Genomic DNA, 24,559 nt, shown 5'->3' with positions numbered 1-24,559 from the left:
ACTAGCACATGGTAGCATATTATAAAAAAGGAATCACAGGTGTGGGTGGACTTTTAATAGCAAACTATAACTTCATACATATTTCTGCCCGGTGCAAACAAGAAATTATGCTGAATAATATAATAGCTTTTTTAAAAGGGTGGAAAATTAGGAAAACAGATGCATTTTCACAAACGCATAATTAGGTCAGCCAACCCAAGAACCCACAGACTGAAGCAGCCCGGGAGGGGTGCCTGCGGTCATGGCGGTATCATCTACGCTCACTGCACCTAAGGGAGGGTCTCGAGTGGAGAAGGCAAGTTCTGAACTAACCCAGTGCCCCTCTATGCCAGGCAACAAGTGCCTTCCTGTGGGTGTAGTTAAGCCAGCCTGGCAGTTTGGTAATTAAACCAAATTCTCATTTCTTGTCTCTTTTTTCCTTAAAGGGAGACTCTGAAATGGGCCACTGACTGGTTCTCCAAGCACAGCCCCTCACTCACTGCCCTGGACCCAAACCACTTTTGTAAACAGCCCCAGCTCTTGAAGGAATGCTCATGTTTCCTGCTGGACTTTTCAGAGAAACTTAGAAATCTCCATTCCCTGGCCCTTCCGACGCTTAGAAAGGACCGGCCAGCCATGGAACATTCGCAACAGCACCAAAAGGGTTAAAACACAACCCCAATAAACGCACAGACAATTCCCCCAGAACAAGATGGCACCCTTCCGGGTCCTCGGGTCCTTGGGTCAGAGCCCAGAGATCCCCTCACCGTGACCCATGCCCCAGGCTGCAGGCACTCTAAGCAGATGCACTGCCAGGGCCAGGAGGGCTAACCGGGTGCAGGCAAGAAGGGGTCGGGTGCTGGGAAGGCACAACACTGAGTCCTCAAGTTAGCAAAGTTATCCACACCAAGATGCTCCTTGGCTTGCAGCCAGGCTGCAGGTTCATCTTTGGGGAAGGGAGTGCCCTTATTACTCTTTTGGGGGAATAATCTTTCCCAAACCTGAGGGGAGGGGTCCTGCTGGATGGGCAGCCATGGACAGGGGTGCCAGTCACCAGCATAGAGGGGCTGGCGTGCGCTTGGGGGTATAGCAGAGGCTTGGCCCACCCCAACAGGTCTCAGCTCCGGGGAACCCGTGGCCCTGAGGCCGGCGCTGGCGGCAGGGCCCCGTGGCCCTGCCCTGGCTGAAGAAGTGACCCGTCCCTGCGTTTCCTCTAGCACAATCCAGGTTAGCTGCTCAGAATTTGCACACACATGCATCTTGGAGGGCTCACCAACAGCCCGCGCCCAGAGACACAAAGCCACATGCCCAAAAGACAGCAGCCACGAAGGTAGCAAGTTGTGATTCTCAGAAATGTCTGGTCCCCTCGCCCGGGCGCCTCCGGGTGGGCTCGAGCTGGAAGTGATCTCTGTACAGGCGCCTGAGGACCCGAAGCTGTCATTCTTGGGAAATGGGAGACTCGGACTCCGGAGAAGAGGACCCCCTCCCCAGCCCAACGCTGGTCGTTGCAGCCGGCCGGACCAGCTGCTAGCACTCACCATCACGTTCCCTTGCATTTTAGCCGTCTTGATCATCGCCTTTTCCTTCATTTTGCCAAGTCTGAACCTGACTTCTGACTTAGAGAAGAGTAACTTAATCCATTGTCCTGGTGAAGATTAAAGCGGACATCAGCGTGGCGCACGCCCAGGTAGAGATGGCTTTTTGAAGAAACAAAACCAAAAATTTTCCCGGTCTTTGGTTTCTCCTCCTCCACTGGACTCTTTCGCACCCTCACGGATCCCAATAGCAATCAAGCCTTCTTACAGCGCCGCCAGCGAAGGACCGGCAGAGCTGGGTGGCGGGCGTAGCTTTGAACAAAAAGCCGGGAGCTGGGAGAAAGGAAGAGGCTGCCGGGGCCACAGTGTGCAGACGGCGTGCGTGTCCGCGGGGCACACACCGGGACACTGCGCGACTCCTCGTGCTGGCAGCACCCGGCACAGCGGTCCCCGCGTTGGTCCCTAAGGGGGGGTGCTGAGCAGTAGGCGATGCCACGGGCCGTGTGCGTGCGTTTGTGTGAGCTTATGTGTGTGTACGCGTGCACGCGCGCGGGAGGTGTACTGCTCAAGCTGAGCTGGACCGGGAGGACCAGACCTGCGGCGGGACGAAGGGAGCCCTAACTGTTGCAGTAGCGCCGGGCGCGTCCCCCACTTTCCCAGCGCCGCTGCTCGTAGACGCCCCTTTGGCCGTGGCGGGGCACGCGCTGTGCACGCACGCGCGATTTCTAAACAGGCGCTCGGTGTGCGCGGGTGGAGCCGCCGCCTGCGGGCGGTGTTAACCATTGATCCGCTGCGACTCGCTCTGTCTGCGTCCCCCACCCCCAGTACCGGAGCTGGGCGAGGCAGTGGAAACCAGACACGGCTGTGCACGTCTAGAGATGCAGCCGGGGGCAGGACCCGGAGCCTGGCGGTGGCAGTTTATAAATGATGTTGTTTCGGGTTACTATGGCACGCACGTTGCGTCTCCATGGTTGCGCCCCACTCAGCCTTCCCGTCCCGGCTGCGGCAGCGCCCAGCCCAGCGACTTGCGGAGCCTCAGTGCACTCTGGGCTGGCGTGGCCGCGCGCACCCACTCCGAGCTTCCAGGCTGCCTGTCTTCCAGGCCTCCGCCCCAGTCGCGGCCCCACCAGCGGCTTTGTTTCTTTGCTTCCCTGTCCCCTGCCTGCAGGATCTGATCTCATCTGCTTCCCACAGGCCAGCTCAGGGGCAAGGAACCCTCCGACGGGGCTCAGATCCCGGCACCCAAATCCCCGATCGTTGCCCAGTGGCCACGCCCTGGGCGCTCCTCGGATCGGATCAGCCTTTCAGAGCCGCAGTTTCACACTGTCGTCCAACCACACCGAGATGTTCGCTCCGAGAGAGAGCGAGCGCGTGCGGATGGTAGGCACGTTTGTGCGCCCACCGACCCACGCTATTTCAGTCCACCAGCAATTAAGGTTTGAACTCAGAGCCTTGAGGTTAGGGATGGAGAATCGGGCGCCCTCACCTGGGAAGGCGTAGTAGTGGCGTAGGAGAGCCTGGGTATAAGTCTCTTTCTTTCTTTCTTTCTTTCTTTCTTTCTTTCTTTCTTTTTTTCTTTCTTTCTTTCCTTGTCTCTCTCTCTCTCTCTCTCTCTCTCTCTCTCTCTCTCTCTCTCTCTCTCTCTCTGTTTCATTCACAACAAATCTTTAGTATAAAATAGAACAGTCAATTTTGAACTCAAAAAGAAATAAAAATTCTAATTGTAGCAGCAGCACTCACGTGAAAATTACAAAGCCTCCCACTATCCTGTGTGAGTGTGTACACTGCGTACATAATGTATAAGCACAAAACACTTGGCGGACAGGTGTCAAGCAGTCATTTAGACTCGAGGGAGAACAGAAGAAATAGGCAAACCAAAGCCTAATGGGTGAAAGGCAGCTGTAAAAGAGGTGTGGGTTAGGCTAGGCCTGGAAAGTGGTAGGCACCTCTGAGGCATTTCTGGAGCTTCCTGCAGTCACAGGTAGGGCTTTTTCAGAGGTGGCTGAATCAGGGTTTGTGACCCTAGGATCAATTTGTGATCGCAATACTAGGACCAAGGGCACTAGGATTAACAGTGTGAGTGTTACCTGCCCTTAGGGCAGGAAGCCTGGATGAAAGGGAAAGAAAGAGACTTGCCCTTGGTCACTTGCTTGCTTTGGCTGTCTTCTGCCTGCCATGAACTGTTTTTCCTCTGTGATCCCTCTCTGCCATGACACCGCCTTGGAGCCAGCATACTATGAGCCAAAACCTCTACAAACCATGAGCTAAATGAAGTTTTCCTCCTTTAGCTTTGGGTGTTGAATATTTTTTTCAGCAGTGAGGAAAGTAACTAAGACAAAGGTGTTTCTCCTGTTAGGATTGGTCTTAATCTCTTCTAGCTCCTGTGATGAAATACCAAATGTGGGTGGCTTATGGACAACAGAAACACTTCTATACTACAACACAGCTGCCCTGAGATGAGCTCATGCCTCTCACACCAGGCCACTGGCTGTATCCTGGCAGGACTGGAGGGAGGAGGAAGGTGGCTCTATCAGCTCTGTTTTATTAGGGTACAAAGAATCTCACTGAAGAGTGCCATCTTTAATGGCCTAACCACCTCCTAGAGGCCTCACTGCCAACCACCATCACTTTGGGAGTGAGGATTTCCACAGGGATGGGGAGAGAGGTGGGCACGTTGTTTAGATCACAGAAGAATTCTCAAACACCACGCTTATCCACAAATGAACCCTTGGTACAGATCACCGTTGCACTGTTGACTGCTTGCTCTGTTGAAGGTGAATCTGGCTGGTTGTGGATAGACCATCTTGCCAATCTTCAGTCTTTCTTAAGCAATATTAAAATGGTTCTTTTTCTTCTTTCATTAGAATAGTATTAATTCACCCAAATCTTCCTGTGTTCACCATCACGAATGGCAAGAGGGCTCCCAGGGCTACCCATCTATCACCATAGTCAGAGAATGGGCCTCCTGATTGGACCCCAGACTGCCTTCTCCAACCCCATCATAATTGGGGAGGAAGAAAGAAAATCAAGAAAATGGAATAAACATTCTTTAACTTGTCATGTTTATAGTTTCTATTTAATTATCTTGGGAAATGGTAAGTGGAATATTATGGATTAAGCCTTATGTCAAAAGCTAAATAGCTATGTTGGGTCACTGAACACCTTCCCTTAGGACTCACTAAACAGCCACCAGCCAACTGCTGGCCTGGTGTCTTTATGCTTCCGGCTGCTCCTGCCCAGTTAATGATGCCAAAAAACCCACCGAAAAGACAGTACTAACCAGCAAGTTCAAAGAGGAAGCAGAATAGGGAATATGAGAGCACACATATTCTGAGCAGTTGTTTCTCTTACTCATTTTTTGGAGCTCATCTGCTTTTAGCCATTGCTACCTGGGATGCTGAGGAGACGGAGGGTGAAGAGGCTTCCCGGAGCAAAAAAGAGGGCAGAAATACAAGGGAAACCCTTAGGACAGGATGAGCCTCAACTTACATATTAATTGGGATAAGATACTTTATAAGAAAACTAACCTAGTGTCATGGTTTATGTGGGTGGCCCCCAGGCCTCATGAGTTTGCATTGTGCATTTGTGATTGGTTCACTGTCTAGTGCTTGGATTGATGGTGTCAGTGCTACACCCACCTAAAGGTGGAGCCAGGATGTAATGTAATGGCAAGAAGAAGGTGTGTCTTGCTCTCTTGCCAGTTTCTGTCTTGCTGTTTGCAGCCACCGTGAACTGCCTCCCACCATGGCACCCTGCTTTGGAGCCAACTGAGTGTGGACTGTAACCTCCAAAGACTGTAAAAAAGAAACCTTTCCTTTCCCAACTTTGGGCATCAGGCATTTTGTCTCAGTGATGACTAGTAAAAAGTAACTAAGACAACTAGGAAATATTGGAAAATAAGGTGACTTCAGAACCTTTTCCCCAGCCCTTCCATAAGACTTTCTGCCCTGCAGCATTCACAGGCAGGGATGCTTTCTTCATCTGTTTCTGTTGCTAGATAAGAATCCCACCAAAGAGAAACAAAAAAATAAAAGTTCGTGCAATATGTGGTTCCCAAGGCTGGAAAGCTGATGATTAAAGTGGCATTATTGGGTGGGGATGTGCCAGAGTCCCAAGGCAGAGCTGGGAATCTCACAGATCTCTCTTCCTCTTCTAGGAAAGTCATTAAGGCCCTTTTGACCCCACCCTTAGAACCTTATTTACCTCCATTATCCCCCAAATGCCCCATCTTGTCCCTCCCAGTGGGGGATCAATTCGGACCCCCAATGAGTACTGATGGGGACATTCTCAACTGAACAGACACAAATGTCCCTGGACTTAGCAGCAGGCTGGCTCTTACACGTGCATTTCCTGTTTTCTTTGCAAGCTATGAGAAGTACGGTCTTGTGAGCATTTCACCATGGAGTTTCTGATGGTTGGTGCATTTCCCAGCACTGCAGTGGCCTTTGCTTCCGTCCCCTGACTGATGGGCGCCAGTTAGTGCTGGCAGGCTCACTGCAGACCAGCTAGAATGCAACCCTTGGTTTTGTACAAACTTCGGCTTCATCCTTAATTTATGCATTGCTGGCATTAAAGCTTTTTTAACTAAAGCAGCTTCAAATGGAGACTTTTGGCAAAAGGTTCACTTTCACACTTGAAATCAGGTAATGTTTACAACACAACACTAGATTCCTCCTGCGACTTTCTTATTATTCCCTTCCCATTAGTTTATTTGTAGTATAATTGCTGAATCTCTACCTAAATCAACTTCACCTCAAGGAAATTCAGTCTCTGGAATTCCCAATTTATCAAAGTGGCAAAGGAAAAGAAGGTGGCTTTTCTGATTACAAGGTGCTCTTTTAAACAGATTCTTTCATTACTGACATTTCTAAAAATGTGAGCTTTTTTGTTCTACTGAAAACCTCATTCACTCTGTCTAATTTAATTTGCTCATAACATTGTAGGAAGACATGTACTAGGAAAAACGTGAGATCGATCATCATTAATTTTACCAAATGCACCTGTCTGATTCTGATGGTTTGATGAAAGCACCTAATAAACTTTTTACCTTCTCTGCATCTATTCAGAAATTAGACAAATTAACTTAAAATACAACATGACAATAGTGATTCTCACAATGAGTTATATTACTGAACATCCTCCCAGTCTTGAAGAGTTTATGTAGTCTGGCAAGGGACATTGAAATTAATAGTATAAATAGAAAAATTAATAGTACAAATATGATCTGGAATATAAATAATAGTGCTGGTGCAGTGTTTGGACAAGGAGTAAATGGTAAAACAAGAGGTGACAGCTGAAATACATCTCATAAGACCAATTAAATGTGGCCACCAGGGACCCAGAGCCAGAGGACTGCAGTGCTTGAGGAGAGGGAATTCATAAACAATCCAGAAAAAGAAAGAAGAAATGTGAGGCCAGGCTATGGGAGCCCTGTGAGTTGTTTCCTATGAGAACTGAAAAGCCAAGTCAGGACCCCAGTAGAGAATGACAGCCAGACCCAGGTTTTAGAAGATGAGACGGCTTCTCCCCTGAGCTATCCTCCAAAGATTAAAAAAATGGAGTTAGACAGCTAGGAAGTCCCTGCACTCATTCACTCATTCTGAGCAGGAAGATGAGGCTATGGGGTTAGAGTCCAGGCAACACGGTTTATCCATGTAATGTTAATAAGTCTAGCATTACCTCTGCTTTCCTCTGATGTGTTTCTTTAGCTTCCTTTACAACCACACACTGGCATTCTACAAAGAGGTGGAAATGAAGTTTGATGTGTCACCAGAGTGATAATATAGCACCACATTGACTGCATTGGCCATTTAATCAGCGATCCCTCTTATGGCTACAACAGTACTTTTCATAAGTTAATCATATTTGCTTATATCTGCGTCTGTCTTATCATACGTGACAGGGCCCACTTTCCTTTGCAAGCTCACAGTCTCAAAACGTGACATAGCATATGAAAGAAGAGAGATTATTTGTACCATTGTCTCTCCGCTATGATATCTTCAATCAAGAATCGATATAACATTTTTAAATAAATATCATTTTTAATCCTAAAACGATGACGCTGTTAATGCAAATAGGTGGGAGAAACCCAAGCAAAAATAAAAGATGATTCATATTTTATGAATATTAACAGGCACACTCTGCTACCTGCCTGACTTATACCTGGAGGAACTGAAGATAGGACCCTGGGCTTCCTACCTAGAATCGCGTTTGCGGCTTGCTGTGAGTTCAGCTCACAACTCTGTTAGTCCCTCAGACTCATCCCACAATTGGTTAGCTCATCTGCCAGTCCCTCAGACCCCTCCTACTAATTGGTTAGTTCAGGCTCCTTAACTCAAACTGTGATTGGTTACTATTAAATACCTTAAGAAAGTAGAAATAAAAAACTACGGACTATTAATGGGCCTTTGTATGTAACTATAACAGTATAAAGAAGCTTTTTAAGTATGCAAATTTTCAGAAAATATTTAAGTTGATAAGTGTGTGAAAACCCTATCATCTTCAGAAAAAGTGAAAGTTTTGACATTACAAATCTATTTTATGGAATCAATGCAGAAAAATATATACTGTATAGTCACTATGGAATGGTTACAGAGAATAAACAGTCAAACACTTATAAACTGAATCTAATCAACACAGACAGTATATTTTGGCCAAAGAAAAACGTGTAACTTTGCTTAGAATAAAACTTACATGTAAGAACCACTCAAATCACAGTTTAAAATTGTAATATCCAAGCATAGGTTGTTCAAGGAAAGCAGGTTTGCGACACATTAATAAATATGCCTGCTTAATTTTCTCATTAAGTGTCAATTAATTAATAAATCTGTTTACATTTTTTTCAAAAAATAAAAAATTAATAGTAACTAATAATTTTTAAATATTTTATTTTTGTCTGCTAATACAGCAAGGCCTATTGAGTCCATCCCATAAAATATGAGAAATTCGGCCTCAAAAATGAGCATCAATAAAACTAAAAGGCAATGCCTATTAAAACAGTTAATCCATAAAGTACTGCTGTATTAATAGGTTAGAATGTCAAAAGGTTTTAAATATTGATAGGCAATTAATTAAAAGACAAATGTCTGCTTGCATGATTTGTAAAGGGTTATTAGAGTCAGGAAAACTCAGCCCAGGGTTTTAAGGTTTTAAGTCCATTTCCACCCTTGGTACTATGCTGCCTCAGTTTCCCCCATTTGCACTCTTGTCCATCCCTGAGGCTCCTTGCACACATCCTGTGCTGGCTGCTTTCCACTACCCAGACCCCAGCAGCACATCTTTTCTCCTGTACCAGTGCTAGTGTTTCTTAGCTCATCTACCCACATCTAACTTGCGTCTTCCCCAGTGGGTTTACCTGGACAATTCATAAAATAACTCACCGCGCCACAGCAAATCTCACCCTGGCTCTAGTTCCCTGCTGCTATTAAAGCAGCAGCCTCCTTTCCAGAACCTTGGAGAGCTGTTAGCTTTGTTTCTCCAGGTTCTAACCTCTCTTCCTTCCTCTTCTCTGTTCTTTACTTCCTTTCTCTTTCCCTGGGCCTTTTTTCCTCTCATCCTCTTCTTTCCTTTTTCCTTCTCTTTTCTCCTCCCCTCTCCTCCTTTCTCTCTTAATCTCTGTACTCCAGGCACCTTGGCTTTATTCAATCCCTGTCCCATCCTCTGCACAGGGATTATTACACACTAGCTCCTGTATCTTAAATACTGTCCTGCCCTTTTTCTATTTAAAAACACAAATGAACCAGAAACATTTTGTTAAAATAAAACGTGTGCAGAGACATGTACAAGTCTATATCACAGAGTGGACACAGCCATACAATCATGACAAATCAAAATGCAGAATAGTCGTGGCATTTTGGAGGCTTCCGTGGAAAACTCTTTCACTCTTCTACCATTTCTTCTTTCAGGCAGCCACTACCTCGCTTCCTGCACTGGTGAGTCCTGGAAAATTTGGAACAACATGCGCTCTTTCAGATCTGGCTTCTCTTGTTCACGCAGCTTGTGCACAGGATGCTGTATGTAGCAGTAACTAATTTTAATCTCCATATGGCGCTCCCTGATATGAATATGTAATAATTAATCCATGTTTTCATAGCATGGCTGCTCTTTTGCCAGCTATTTGCTCAAATAACAGTGTTAAGAATATTTATATACAAGCCTTTTTCATCTGTGTGTACAACTATCTGAGGGCTCTACCTCTAGAAACTGAATTAGAAGTAATACATGTTTACCTTTAGCAGATACTGGTGAACATGGTCACACACAAAATTACTGCCCAACATGCAGTAAATGATTGTCCTATGAGCCCACATTCTGCATACAATTTGATGTTGTTGAGTTATTTTTGTTTATTATGTTTTAAATGCAACATTCTGATGATTTTACATGAGCTTATATTGATGTCTATGAAATCTTACATATGTTTCTTATTCATTTGAATATTTTCTTTGAAGTACCTGTTAATGTTTTGCCACAGTGACAGTTTTTTCTTTCTATTTTTATCTGTAAATATTTTCAAGATATCCAGGATATAAATCCTCTGTCAATTAATGTTTTGAAACTATATTCAGGTGCTCTTTTTGAATTACATTAATGTGAGATTCCTTTTCATTCAGAATACAATAATATTGATTTTAAAATATCAACCTTGCCTGAAGTTTATCAATTTTATTAGGTGCTAGAGAGACAACTTGTGGTTCTTCAAATTGTGTTACATATGACTCTCTAATTAACTAAAAGAATGTTCATACACACTATTTTTCTATTTTTTAATTTATTTCCTGTTCTGTTGTTTATGTTTTTGAAATGTTAGTTTAAAAATTAGTATTTTTTTCTTTCCTAGTTTTTTTCCATTGGGTTGTTCAGATGTGATTTACAAATATTTAGATATGCATTGGATCTACTTTAGATATTAATTTTTAGCATAATCTTACTACAGAGAAAATATTATGCTAAGAATTTCAATCATTATAATTTTGGATTGTGTGTGTGTGTGTGTGTGTGTGTGTGTGTGTGTGTGTGTGTATGTGTGTTTTATTTCTGAACATCTGATCACTTTGGGCAAAGTCTGTATATGTTGGTTATAATGTAACACACTTTCTAAGACTATGCAGTTTCTGTGTTTCTCAACCACATCACATTTGTTCCTGTTTGCTCTTCAAAACTACTATATCATTTCTGATTTTTGTTTGGATGTACTTTCAGTTATTCAGAGAGGTATGATATAATCTATGATTGTAGATACACCTATTTCCTCCTTTTTAATTCTGTCAACTTTTGCTTTATATGTTTTGAAGTCACATTGTTAGGTGAATAATAATTTAGGATTATATAAATTCTTATCAGACAGCCACTTAAGTATGAAATGCTTATATTTATATTTAGACGTGTCACTTCTTGCCTTTTTGTGTTTGTGCACGACCACATCAATGTCAACTTTATTTTGCTTACTTTTTTCAGGTATTGTATTTAACTTGTCTTCACTTTATTTCCAGTCAATTTTTTCTGTCCTTATATTTTACACAAGTGTGTATGTGTGCATATGTGTGTGTATGTGTGTATTAGTTCCACGTATTTATTTTCTAATACACTCTGATGTGATCCTTTTAATCTTAGTTTTCATTCCATTTCTATTAATGAAACTACTGATGTATTAGCTTTTCAATATAACACCTTATTTATTGCATATGTTTTCATTTTTGATGTACATGCCGGTTATTTTTATATCCAGATCTCCCTCCAAAACTTCTTGTGTTTACAGTGAGGGCTTTTCAAGGGTCACTAGATCGTGGAGGCTCTGTAGCTAAATATACTGCTGGGGGTAAGTTGGAAAAGGCGAGCTCCTGGAAGGGCTTATCTCCCTCCCCCTCCTCCCTTTGACGTTTGCTTCCTGGATTCCATGAAGTGAGCAGCTTTTATCTCCACCATGTCCCTCTTCTGTGGAGTCAGCTGAGCATAGAGTGGACCATGAGCCCAAATCTACCTCTCCCCTATTAGGTTTTGCATTTTGTTGTGTCCTAGTAACAAGAGAGTGCTTAAGGAAGTATCTGTGTTGATGAATCTCCTCCATTAATTGTTATTCAATAATTTTTATCATTATTCTTTCAACGTTTATCCTAGAAGTTCACATTTTATCCTTAATTAAGTAATAGAAGGAAAATACATAATGTAAAAAGGTATTGTCCAATTGATATTTATCTTATTACATCTACAGTTTCACATGTATTAAGAAATTTTGAATAATCAAAAGTAGTTAACAAAATCCTGCCTTTATGCTCTTAGTTATCACGAATTATTTACCCAGGGCCTCTTTCTCATTATCATCCGTATGCTCAATATTTACTTGAATTTACCCATATGTTTATGCTTTCCATTTTTTTCTTACCGTTGCTGTTTACATCTGTGATTGTTTCTATTATACAGAACTCTCTCTTATATCCCCTCCTCCCTTTACTGGAGGCTTGATGCTGACAAATTTTCTAGTTCTTTGGTTTTCAGGAACTGCATTTGCTTTTGAAGAAGAATTTTAGAGTGTATGCATGGTGTGACTGAAATGTGGGGTGAATGTTTAAATTTTTAAAAACTATTTCCTTAAAGACAGCTTGCCATGAACCTCCCTCAGAATGCACCCTCCCGCTGTGACCACATGTATCCTACCCTTGCTGCCACCTTCCAAAGCAGTTCTGGAAGTCTTCTTTTGTGAGTGTCTTTATGAGGCATAATCGAAACACAGAGAATGCTGCCAAGTTGCAGCCGATGGGAAGGCAGAATTGTAGCAACCCTACAGTGTGTACTCATTCACCAGCTCTGTGCAACCTCTACCTCTTCTCCAGAATCAAAATGACCGTGAAAGGGACTCAGGACATGGAGGCCACCACGACAGCACTGCTAAAACATTCATGAAAGAGGACTTCTAAAGCTGCTTCAGAAAGGGGCAAGAGTGACGGAAACGTGTTTGAAGTAAGGAAGAGTACTTCGATGGGAATTACTGGCAATTTGTCTTTGCTGTGATATATTTGAACAGACACCTATATTTGATCAGACTCCGTGAGTTTCTAAGTGGGTTTTCCCTAGTATGTGATGATGACATATCTTTGTAGTTCCACTTTCTATGCTCTCAGTCCATTCCTAGTTATTTCTAGTCCTCTTCTGGAGTCTTAGTACATGCCTGATTTTCAGGTATTCGCTCATCTTCAGTTTTCAGAAAGTACATCATGATGTCTTCAGATATAGTTCATCTGTTTACACTGGGCTGGAGTTCACAGTGCTCCTTAAATCTGTTTGCATATTCTGCTACATCTTAAATGTTTTTGCCTTTAATAGAGTCTTGTTTCTTTTGTTCTCTTTCTGGACCCTTAAAAATGCCTGAGCTGGATATTTTCAATGCATACTGTAGTAATATGTCTTGCACTTTTTATATTACTCTATCTGTAACCACAAAACTGAATTTTTTTTATTCTTTTCCTCACAGATTCTCTTTTCCTGGGTTTGGACATGCTGTTAAATCCATCCAGCAAGTTCTTTACCTTGTATCTTGATTATTTCATTTCTATTATTTCCATTTTATTCCTTTTAACAGTTTCCAGCTTATAGTGTAGATCTCTTTCATCTATTTTTAATGTGCTAATTATTAATATCCATGTCTGATCATTTATATGATTATTTCACTCGTGTGTGTGTGTGTGTGTGTGTGTGTGTGAAATAATCCTTTTTTGATTATTTTGCTCTTCCTGTTTGGTAATTTTTTATTAGATTCCCTATATTTTCTGCCACTTCCAAAGATAACATGGTGCTTTAGTTCTGTCCTTCTCAGAGGGCATCTGCTCTTCCTCTCAGCAGGCCGTGGGGTACGTGACAAGCAGTTTAAATCCGATGGGGTGAGGTCTTTAGAGTGAGCTTCAGCCTTGAGGGACAACCCACTGCCCATTCTCTGCTTTTGATGTGGAGCCTCTCGGGCTCCATCTCTGCCCTGGACTAGATCTAGGCCCCCAGTCATGTGCAAATTCCTCTCCCATCTGTTCTCTCCTCTCTCCTGGACCCCTGTTGTCCACACTGTCCTTTCCTGGGCAGCTGTACTTGACCTACCCTTTTCTGGATGTCCTGCTGTTTGAGGGGCACACTCCCCTGCATGTCCTTTTCCCCTCAGTCAATGCCCACATCCTGCACACACCCCTCGTCTAAACCAAGGAAGGCCACCTCTAGCTCTGGGCTAGAATAAAAGCTCTCATAGTTCTTGTAATTCTACCTAGTATTATTTATCAGAGTTGCAAGTCTGTTATATTTCTGTGCTTAGACTTTTTTTAAAACTCTGAAAGTAGATTTTTAAAAATTTTATTTATTTTTATTTTTATATTTTGGACCAGGGATCAAACTTGTGACCATGTGCTTGCAAGGCAGGTGCTTATGCCACTGAGCTAAAACCCTGGCCCTGAAAGTAGAATTTAAGCTTTGTGGAAGTGGCATGAATATTTTTATTCTCCATTTTACATTCAGCCTGCCTCAATATGTATTTACACACACGAGTATATTATTAAAAGCTATAGATATGTACCTACACAATTCTGAAAGGCAATATAACGTTCAACTATAGTTATTTAATCAACAGGTCTTTGATATGCCCTCCAAAGGCTTTAAAGAAACATGCTTTCATTATAAAGACAGAAATTGTGTGTGTGAAGTCACTGAGCATCAGAACTTTAACAACTTGCACAACTTCCCAGCTTTGCTCTTATTAGCCATGTGAAGGCCCAATCTTTCTGATCCATGGTGACAGTAATGAGGGCATCCTTTGGTTCATCATTGTGTTTCAATGAATAAATGTAAAATACTCATATAAATGAATTCGTTTATGAAAAAAAATGTGTCTATCTAATAGAAAGCACTAAGTAGACATTGCCATTTTAAAACACATGTAAGATTTGCTAAATCAGTGAGAATTAGGCTAATCTGGCAACCAGCAGCAGATACATATCCTGCATTTAAATTTTACTAATAATTTAAAAGCACTGAAAACCATGTCTGCCAATTCTCCCCCTCATCATACTACAGATCTGGAGAGAATGAGTAAATTTGTCTGCCACTGCCCATAGCATCATTGATCAGGCAAGGGTGACACACAGTGCCATGCTTGTGTGATGGACAGAACCCAGCACCTGATGGTCACATCTCTGTGGCCCCCCTGAATGCCCGGGGAAATACAGATGCCCAAGTCAGTTCAGCAACCTAGGGATCTGTTTTCTGCACGCAGGCTCTCAGAGGCAATGACAAGGCCTGTTCTTGAAGACACTTAGAGAAAAGCTGCTATTTAGGGTAAAAATTAAAAATGAAAGAATATGAGCCCACTAGAAAGGGAGTAAGGTCAATTTAGGGAAATAAAACAGCAAGAGGTCTGGAGGCTGGAAGGAAAAGATGATTTTGTCTCTGTGGTTTCCGTTCAGTGTGATTTCCCTGCAGGGATGAGTCGTGTCCTAATGCAGTCACAGCTGGTGGCGGTCACCATGATGGAGAGGTGCAATCATAACAAGACAGTTCATAAAACCAAGCCCTAGAGGAACGACTGTGAAAGCTGGCTGAGTGAAAGGGTGATTTCTGAGTACACATTGTGTTGATCGTTTTATTTGGGAGCAAAAGAAGTAATAGTTAAATCAGAGATGCTGGTGATATATATTTGTATGTCACTTAATTTTGGCTAAATTTTGCCCACTAAACTATCATGTGAATCCTAGCTATCATTAAAATTGCAGTTATGAAGTGACCACTGTATTCAGAAGGGAAAGAAATGAGAGTCCCTCAATCACATCCCTAAAGTCAAGACCATGACTTCCTCCCAAGAAGGACACCAACAAGCCAACCACCCTCTCAGAAGCTAGAAAACAAAAAGACAAAGTAAACTCAGTATCAGCAACACCCTTGGTGTTACCCTGATGAATAACCTTAGTTTCCTTTATGTTCTGTCTTGCTCTACAATTTTTTTTGTGAGAAAATACGGCTGTCTCTGTGATTTATGCAACATAAAGCTTTCTTTACTTTTTTCCATCCTATATAAATAATAGAGTGCATATGTGTTTGTGAAAGCCCTGAATACAAAGCACAATGCATTTATAAACTATAGTGCATTGTTAAAGCAGTTTAAGTTTTTCATAGTTTACTTGTACCCATTCATTTGCTTCATCTTTACAGTACTTCTGTAAAGCCTTAGAGGCAAGTTATTTTTAACTGCTGATGAGGTTTAGGGCCTAAAAACTCCATGCAGCCATTCTGGAGACAGAAACAGAGACACAAACATGGATCTAACTTTTGCTTGGGTTTTTTTTCTTACTGAGCCTGAGATTATATGTGCCCAGAAAACAGCAAAGCTCCAGAGGATCATCAGTAAGCTGCCATCCATCTGGGTAATCAAGAAGAGTAAATCTTGTGTGTTTCAGAGCCTCAAGCCTCCTGACATGTGTATCAGAGGGGAAGTGTGCTGCACACTAGATTTCTCCCCTATTAAAAATGCCCCACATATATAGTTTTTAAACTGTAGGTTTGACTTTTTTTTTAAAGAATATTAAAAGCTATGTTTCATACCCACTAGAACTACTATGACAAGATGTCAAGTAACAAGAAGCAAAGCAAAGGATGTAGAGAAATAAACTCTTACACGATTCTGGTAGGAACGAGATACAGACAGTGCTGCTGCTGCTGGGGGGGACAGGCAGCTTGCCTTCTGACCCAGGGAGCACACAGCCAAGAAGAAACAAAACATACCCACATGAAGATCTGGACACAAATGTAGGGAAAACGGGGAAGTGTGAATTTGCAGCACAGGAGATTGGAACCCACTGCAGGAGTCTCCAGTAAGGAAATAACTCGAATATCCAGGTGGGTAAACAATACATGTGTCCCAAATGTTTGTTGCATGTAATCTCTGGTCCATCATAATGGAATAGAGCTCTAATATATGCTGTGATTTGAAAACTCTACCCTAAGTGAACAAGGCTGGTTGCAAGAGACTACATATCATATAATTCCATTTATTCTATTATCCCATAGCCAGGATGGGAAAATCAGGACACTGAACATCGTAACTGCTTAGGCACAGTGACAGTGAGGGACTGGGGGTCTGAAGAATGACTGCAAACGTGTGTAAGATTTCTCTGTGGAGTTATAAGAATTTCCTAAAGTTAGATTCAGTCGATAGCTGTGTAACTCTATAAGCCTTCTACAAATCACTGAATTACTCATTTTAAATGTGAACATTCTAGCAGGGTAATTCTTCCTCAACAAAGATGTTTAAAAAAAAAAAAAACCATGAAGGGAAGTCTAGAAGCAATCCTCACTACAAGATTTCTAAATTCTTGTTGTAGTTCAAAGAAACCAAGATTGGAAATACAAGGCACTACATTACAGATAGGTTAAAGAATGAAGAAAGTGCCAGGCACCAATTATGTGCAAAGATTCCCTAACCAATGTGAATTCCTGTTTCAAGTAGAAATCAAACATTTAAAATAGGATATTATTTACTTAACACTGTTTAAGATAAGTACATTTTCTTCTATATCTTTTTTCCTGTAAAGTGCATGTAATATTTGCTAGTTTTTTTCCCATTGATCTACTTCTTTTTTCATATTCTGATTTGCAGGATTATTTGCATTAAGGAAACTGGCCTTGGATAATATGAAATTTAAATAATGTATTACTCACCTGTGGGTTAGCACTCAACTTTTTTAACTGCATAATTTTCATAAATGTATTTCAAATATATTAATGTATTAAGACTGACTGACTTTTGTTGAGAGATTTGGGGAAACTTAGACTATTTTTTGAAAAAACAGTTCACAGCCACCAAATCCAGCTCATCATCTCTTCAAAAGCTCAAGTGCAGTCTGGGTCTGTGTTTGCAATTTCATTTGGCAAAGACAGAAATCTATATACTAGGGAATGCTTTGCAGACACTGTTGCATACATGACCTGAAAGCAAAATAAATGCCAGAAAACAAAATAGAAATTCAGAGTTTAGGATGAAAATTATCCAGGCTGGGTGTGAGGTCTCCTGGCTCTGAAAGAAGGGGACAGTCACTCACGAAGACAACAGGTGATCTCCAACAGGAGAGTCCAGTAATTCAACAATGTAGAGTTATCCTGGGGGCGCAGCCTGGTGTTCACCTGACCTGAGGATTTTTCACTGTATTTTAAATTGACAAATGTTAAGAGTATGCTGTTTCAGCACCTGTAGAGTGAACAGCATGGAATGATGAAATCAGGCTGAAGAGCACATGAAGGATTTCCGTTTCTTAAATGTTATGGATAGTGCTGCAGGGAACTTGGGATATGTGTATCTCTCAGCCCCCTCGCTTTAATTAAGAAGGTGACTGCTGGATCATACGGTAACTCTTTTCAGTTTTCTGAGGAGCCCTTATTTTTACAAAATGGCTTCTCTAGCTCACAACTCCTCAGCTGGGTTCCTTGCACTCTATGCCCTCTCCAGCACTTGTCCTTGGCCACACTTTTGATAATAGCCAAGCTGACAGACGTGACTGCCCATTTCGTTTTGGTTTAAATTTGCATTTCTCTGATAATTAGAGAACTTGGACGCATTTTCATGTGTCTATTGGCCATTTATATATTTTGAGAAATATCTATTCAGAACCTGGTAGATATAAGTTATTCATATTTATTTATAGTCAATCATGCACAAGATTTTCATCTTGGAGCTGCAAATTGCATGGAATGTAGTTTTGAAAATTTCTACAACAGGTACTATATTTTAGCATATAAATTATAATTATATTCATGGCTCACAATAGCTATTATTGTTAATAACATTAATCCCTTATGTTAATACCTTAAATATATAAAAGGCCTTTCTTCAAATATATAAAATTAATTAACCCAAAAATTCTAAATGTCTAAATATGATCTCAAAAGAAGCATTATCTGTGATCACTGGCTGGAAACATTTAGCAAATGGTAAAATAGCTAGAAACACTATAATTTCTATGCGTTATATGGAGAAGTATAATAAAATGCATTTTTTGGAAATACCTGCTACTTTATCAAGCATCTGAGCAACCTTTTAAAAAATTAACGTATCTTACATAATTAAAACAAGGAAAAGAAGGCACAGGGACTAATGAATCTCTCCCCACTGTTTGTGTATAAGGTGTATATTTGTGCGTCTTTACCACAAAGGTTAAAACATAAGCTACAAGATTTGATGAATGTAGAAAGAGACGTGGTCAAGTGTGCTGTAAACAACTTCTAAATCCTGGAACAATTGTGTGGAGGAGATACAGGACAACACGAAGTGCCCATCAAGGAAGGAGAAGAAAAGCAATGTTCAATAGTTTTCTCCCCTTTTTCTGAGGATCAAACGAAGGGGTGCTGTATCCCTGTGCTACATGCTTCATCCTAAGTCCTTTATTTTATTTTTTCTTTTGAGAAAGGTTCTCATTAAATTGTCAAAGCAGGACTGGAATTTATAAACCTCCTTTATCTGGCTCCTTTGGTGCACTTTTGAAAGGCGTGGCAAGATTTAGGGGAACCACCCAAAGGTCCTACAGGGCCTGGGGTTGGAAACTGGGTGGCCCAGCCACACACTACCACACCCTCAAGGGGAGGAGGGGGGCAGGAAATGGGACTTAGGAATGGTGACTGAACACCACGGCTGTACAGGACACTAGAGGGCAGGGCTGGGGATGATGCTCTGACCTCACTCTCCTCTACCCTCCAACAGTGTAGGGCTTCCCAAAAACCAAGCCCGGAAGAGGACAAGTGTGCCATGGTCATGCCTGTGTCCCTCTTTTGGTTCCTGAGCTGCAAAGAGAAGCCCTGCAGGGAAAAAGGAGAAACCATACTCCTTACATCCAGACGTGGTAGGGCTTCCTTCAGGGGCCTCAGTTCTTGAAACTTACATCTTTGGGGATTGCTGTAGAATGAAATAGGGGACAACTTTGAAAAGCTGAAAAACACTAGGATAGATGGTGGATCTCTGCTGACCTGGAATAATGATATTCACTTTCTATTGAAAAGAACAATAGTGGTAATCTTTATTTAGCTGTAACTAAGCTAACAACATTGCCCTAGGCATTTTTATGCATTAGCTGTATACATTTTATGCACTTTTAATACATTAGCTTAGCAAGGAACCTGTTCAGCCATATCTTGATCCATTTTCCATTACTGTAGTGAAATACCTGAGACTTAATAAGAGGAAATTTATTTCCTTTGGACACTAGGAATTCAAGATCCAGAAGCAACACTGGTGAGGATCTCATGTTATGTCACAGGATGGTGGGCCAGCTGAATGGTGATAAAGAGGTAAACCCCAGCCTGCTCTGGCAGTAACTAATCCAGCCTTGTGATAGTCTCCTCCAGAAAGAAAGGCATTAACCCTTTCTACTGATCTAGTCTCCTTGAAAAGGCTCCTCTTCAACACTGCCACAATGACAATCAGATTTCAAGGAGGCTCAGAGGGCACCCCAGCAGTGGTACCAGTGCATCTCTTCTCTGTAGGAGGTGACCAAAGCAGAATGGACCATCACAGTGCTTTTGGTGAGAAAGCCAGAACTTGAATTTCATGAGGTTGTCTTAGAGTGTCTTTCCTGACCAGCTCCGAACACCAGTTTCAGTTCTCATTTCTCACATGAGTTTCCCTGACCACTCAGTGTAGACAGGAGATCTCAGATCTAGGCACTGGCAATGGACCACATCTTGTTCCTGTTAGGCACCAAGCTCCTGCCTCTGGCCGGAAAGAAGCTTCAAAGGCATATTGTCAAGGTTCTCTAGAGGAACAGAATTGATAGAAAGTGTAATATAATTATGTAAGAAGACCTATCAAGTGGCTTGCAGGGTAGAGGCAGGAGAGTCCACAATGACTGTCTACACACTGGAGACCTAGAGGATTCAGGAGCTGCTCAGCCCAAAAAGACGGTAGTGGCAGAGAGGGAACTGAGAATGAAGCACTAGTCCAAGGTCAAGGATTTCTGAGCTCCTGGGAGATTGTGGTACAGGTCTGCATTGGCGGCTGAAGAAATTGGAGACCAGTGTCCAAAGGCAACAGCAGAACAGGGTGCACCCTTTCAAGCAGACCAGAGCTCTTCCTCACAGGCATGCTTCCTTTATTTACTTATTTTTTATTCCAGTGTGGGCCTTTCCCACAGTTTGCTGGCCAACATGTCAGTCATCTAGGACACCCAGAAGTGTGCTTACTAATTTATTAGGGTCATCTTGCTCCATCAATTTGACACAGAATCAAGGTCGTGAAAGGTAAGCCTATGCCCCATCAGTCCTTGCATCCCTAGTCTCCAGGGGCAGCCCAGTCCCTCCACCTGTGATGGCCTTGCCCCTGTGTTCTGGCCCCTCTACCACTCGCGTCTGGCCCTGCTGCCATAGATCCCAACACCCATGTGAGACCAGGGAAGATTTTATTCCTATTGCCACTGTTTGGAGATTTGCAGTAGAGTAAGTTTCATTGTGTGGACCATACTCCCTATTGAAACAGCCAGCCAAATAGGAGAATGCAGAAAACATAAGCTCTACCTGCAGAATGCATTTATATAGTTATGGATCCCTAAACTGCAGAGCAGCCATGGAGGGATAAATACCATTTTTCCGCATCCCCCACACACCACAATAAGCTGTCACAACACAGCCTGCTGCTGCCTTAACGATAATTACATACTGCCTCCATTAACCCCCCTCATCCGGGCAAGGGCATCTCCCCCCTTTGCATTCAGCAGCTCCTATATATGGAAAAGGAAATAAAAATCTCATCTTCATTAAACATCTCTGCTCAAAGCTGAAGGGGGGAAAAGGCTCTGCTAAGCAGCACGTGGAGAGTTTCAGGGAGCGAGATCACTGGATTTAATTTCTACACAGCAAGCCAAAAATGTACTCACTGATCAGCCTTCACAGGAAATAAATGGTCCTTTGAAACCCCAGACACATGCGTTGCACAATCCTTTGTAGCCTTTTGAGTAATATCAAGGATCTAAGGGGTGGGCAGGTACTGTGGCATAACTGGGCTGAAAATCAAGAGAGACATGGAATGGAGGGAAACCAAGAGTGAGTTTCCAGTCTTAGGCCAAGTCTAGACCCTCCCCTGGAGAAAGGAAATGTTGAAAATATTACTAGTATCTCTGCTTTTTCAATGCTGTACTGAAAATTTTCCCATAACATTATTGTGGCAGGACCAGTGTCCTGGTGTGACCTTCCCACATTCAGGGCAGTTGCTTTGATGGGAAGTCATCAGCAACAGAGCTCCCTCAGAGACTCAGGGTAGTCACAATTAATCCACTCATTCGAACTTGAGATTCTTTCAACTGATTGCCCAGAAAATTATCGTGTCATTTTCTAAGAAAGAAAGAGAAGAAGAAATATTAAACAAATGAAGGACCCCTAATTCAAGCCTGGCTAACTGTTTTCTGGATTGTCCTTAGAAGACATATGTTAATGATGGCACAGGATGAAAAGGAACAAGCACATTAGTATGGAAATGGTACTGGGAAAATCACATCATCATGGTTCTGAATCTGGACCAAACTCTGGAGTTGACTGAGAATTCAATACTTTTTTTTTTTTTTTTTTTTTTGTCTTTTTCCTTTTTATTGGTACCGGGGATCGAACTCACAACTGCCTGCTTGCAAGGCAGGCGCATATGCCGCTGAACTAAATCCCCAGCCCCTTCAATACATATTTTTTATTACAATTAATTTAATTCTTCAACTTGTTCTTCATTTAAACAAAGGACAATTTAATGCTAGCCACATTAATGTTGTCAAAAAAAAAATCTAGGTACCTAGTACTGTATTTAATGAGGCTTTAGAATTACACAGATAGGATCTGAATTATTCAGGCCAAGCAAATATTACTAGCTTCTGCGTATCCACGGCTTCGTGAGAGTAAGGATTCCAGATATGAATGCCATAACCAACCCAGATATATCTATTTCGCATGTGATTTATTTAATGGATGTCTTAATACTACATGAACATTCTGTACAATATACAGGAAAGAAAACCTCATCCCGAAGGACTTCACATTCAAAGCATGTCCCCAAACATTCTCCAGGAGAAGAATCATGGCTCTGTTCCAAAGTCACATCACAAAACTGATCAGGGGCTGGACAGCAGAATAGCTCCTTTGTGATGGAATTTTAGATTCTGTGTTCTTAGCACTTTAAATATTGACTATCGCAACTAAAATCAGCAGTGCTTCACATGTGTGTGTGCATGCTCACTCACACAGAATTTCTCAGTTCTAAGGACACAGTCACAAGTGTAAACTAGAATTCTAAGTTACTACCAAGAGTTCTGTTTAACCTGTTCAAAAAGGGAGATGCTCAAAATGTTTAGACCAAAGTTTTAACCTAGCTTGTGACCTAAAAAAGTGGCCTTGTAAAGAAATAAATTATTCCTATTTTAAAGGTTTTTTATAACAGAAAAAAGATTTAATTTAGAACATTTATCTGATAATTTTATTAACATTTTGCATACTTGAACGTAAACAGCCAATGCACTCTATGATAGGAAGTGTAGACCATTCTTACGCTTTGCATAAGATTGTGTTTGGACATTTTCAGTGACACAATAGCACCTAACTTGTCCAAGGGGGCTGGGTGTCTTGCTGGGAGCTCATTCTGTGAGTGGTGCAGATTGATCCCTATTAACAGTGGGTAACCTCATATCACTCCTCACCTTACATGGAGGCACAGAAGACCTCAGTTATTTTGGAAATGTGATCTGGGTAATTACATAAAGTGTTATTATTAGTCATTAACATTCAGACCCTAGATTAATTATTCTGATAAATTAGTAAACAGGACCTCTTTGGGTGGACACAAGGCTGATGCATTTATAGATTGACTCAGAGGAGTCTGAAAGATAAGGAGATCTGCTCACATCAGACAAGGGTCAGATGTGAATCCACAAGAAGAATTCCTTTTAAATCATAATTAGGCTTCAGACTAGCTGCTCCCCGCCCCAGTCACATTCAGTGCCTCAGACTTGTGCTAATATTTGTCATTTATAACCCCCTGAATTAAGTAAGCTAGCAGGATGTCAGTGGAAATGGCAGAATAAGAATCTCTGAACATTTTCTTCTCTATTAAAGTAATGAAAAAACTGAAAAAAAGTCAGAATCAATTTTTCAGAAATATGGAAAGTAACCAAAACTCTACATAAATCTGGAAAGCACTTATTCAAAATATTGGCCCAACTTTGGCAAGATTTATGACCTTGTGTTGTTTTTACTTTTCCTATGACCGTCCTCACTCCCAGCCCAGGCTTCACACTCAGTGAAACCAGCAGCTTGGTGGTCTCCACAGGAAGAGGAACAGAGTTGGAGCTCCTGGAAGCCTCATTTCCAGAGCATTGTCTTATTTGTCCTGAATGATAGTGCACATCAAGCCTCATCACAGATTACCTTTATTTTTAAAAGATTTGGTGCTTGCCCCCTGTAGAAAGTTTGCAACTGGAGCACGTCATTGGAATCCTTCACTGAAGAAATGCTTTAGCTCCTCAAATGTCTGCCATCCTAGCTGTCAGTCGGGGGAAACAATAAGCAAGCCAGATGTTTTATAAGGTAAACCCAAGAAGTGACATATCCACAGGACCTTTGGAAAGTTTAAAACATTTCTCACAATAAGGAAGGCTGCACATGTTCCAATAGTAGCAGTCGTACATGAAAGGGTCTCAGTTCTCACTCTGGATGACTCTGATGTACAGACTTTGAGGAACTGCTTAAATAGGAAGTGAGGGCTAAGGCAGAGTTCCTAAACATGTGGCTGAAAACTAACATGTCCAACACACATGTATACATTGGCAGAGACTGGAAGACTTACTGGAACCAAACTAGTGCAATGAGAAGTTTTTGTCCAATCATTAGCTGAGCAATGAGTTAACCAGCAGACAGATCAGTGTCTATGTATAAAAGCGAATGTAGACTTTCTAGAGGTAAGAAAAGACACTAAATAACAACAAACACTAAGAGGAGCGATCTGAATTTCTGAGTTGCTACAATATATTATTTCAAATGCTCAATTTTCAAGAATAAAATAGAACAGGCAA

General features: G+C 41.9%; 1 protein-coding gene across 2 annotated transcripts in view; it reads right to left on the bottom strand.

Moving 5' to 3' along the window:
* Dpp6 (dipeptidyl peptidase like 6) overlaps positions 1–24,559 on the bottom strand; it is an 827,976-nt gene that overhangs the window by 717,338 nt on the left and 86,079 nt on the right. Inside the window, exon 1 of one of the 2 annotated variants that reach the window (XM_063250821.1) lies at positions 1,518–2,180. The exons of the other annotated variant lie outside the window; for it this stretch is intronic. Coding sequence (XP_063106891.1) covers positions 1,518–1,568 — 51 coding nt within the window. The 5' untranslated portion in view covers positions 1,569–2,180. Of the gene's footprint in view, positions 1–1,517; positions 2,181–24,559 lie in introns of those variants that run through there. 2 annotated transcript variants of the gene reach the window in all.

Source organism: Cavia porcellus, unplaced genomic scaffold, assembly GCF_034190915.1.
Source record: "Cavia porcellus strain 051 isolate PalLab524CR breed Dunkin Hartley unplaced genomic scaffold, mCavPor4.1 scaffold_6, whole genome shotgun sequence".
Taxonomy (NCBI): Eukaryota; Metazoa; Chordata; class Mammalia; order Rodentia; family Caviidae; genus Cavia; species Cavia porcellus.
This window is presented reverse-complemented; position numbering and strand designations above follow the sequence as displayed.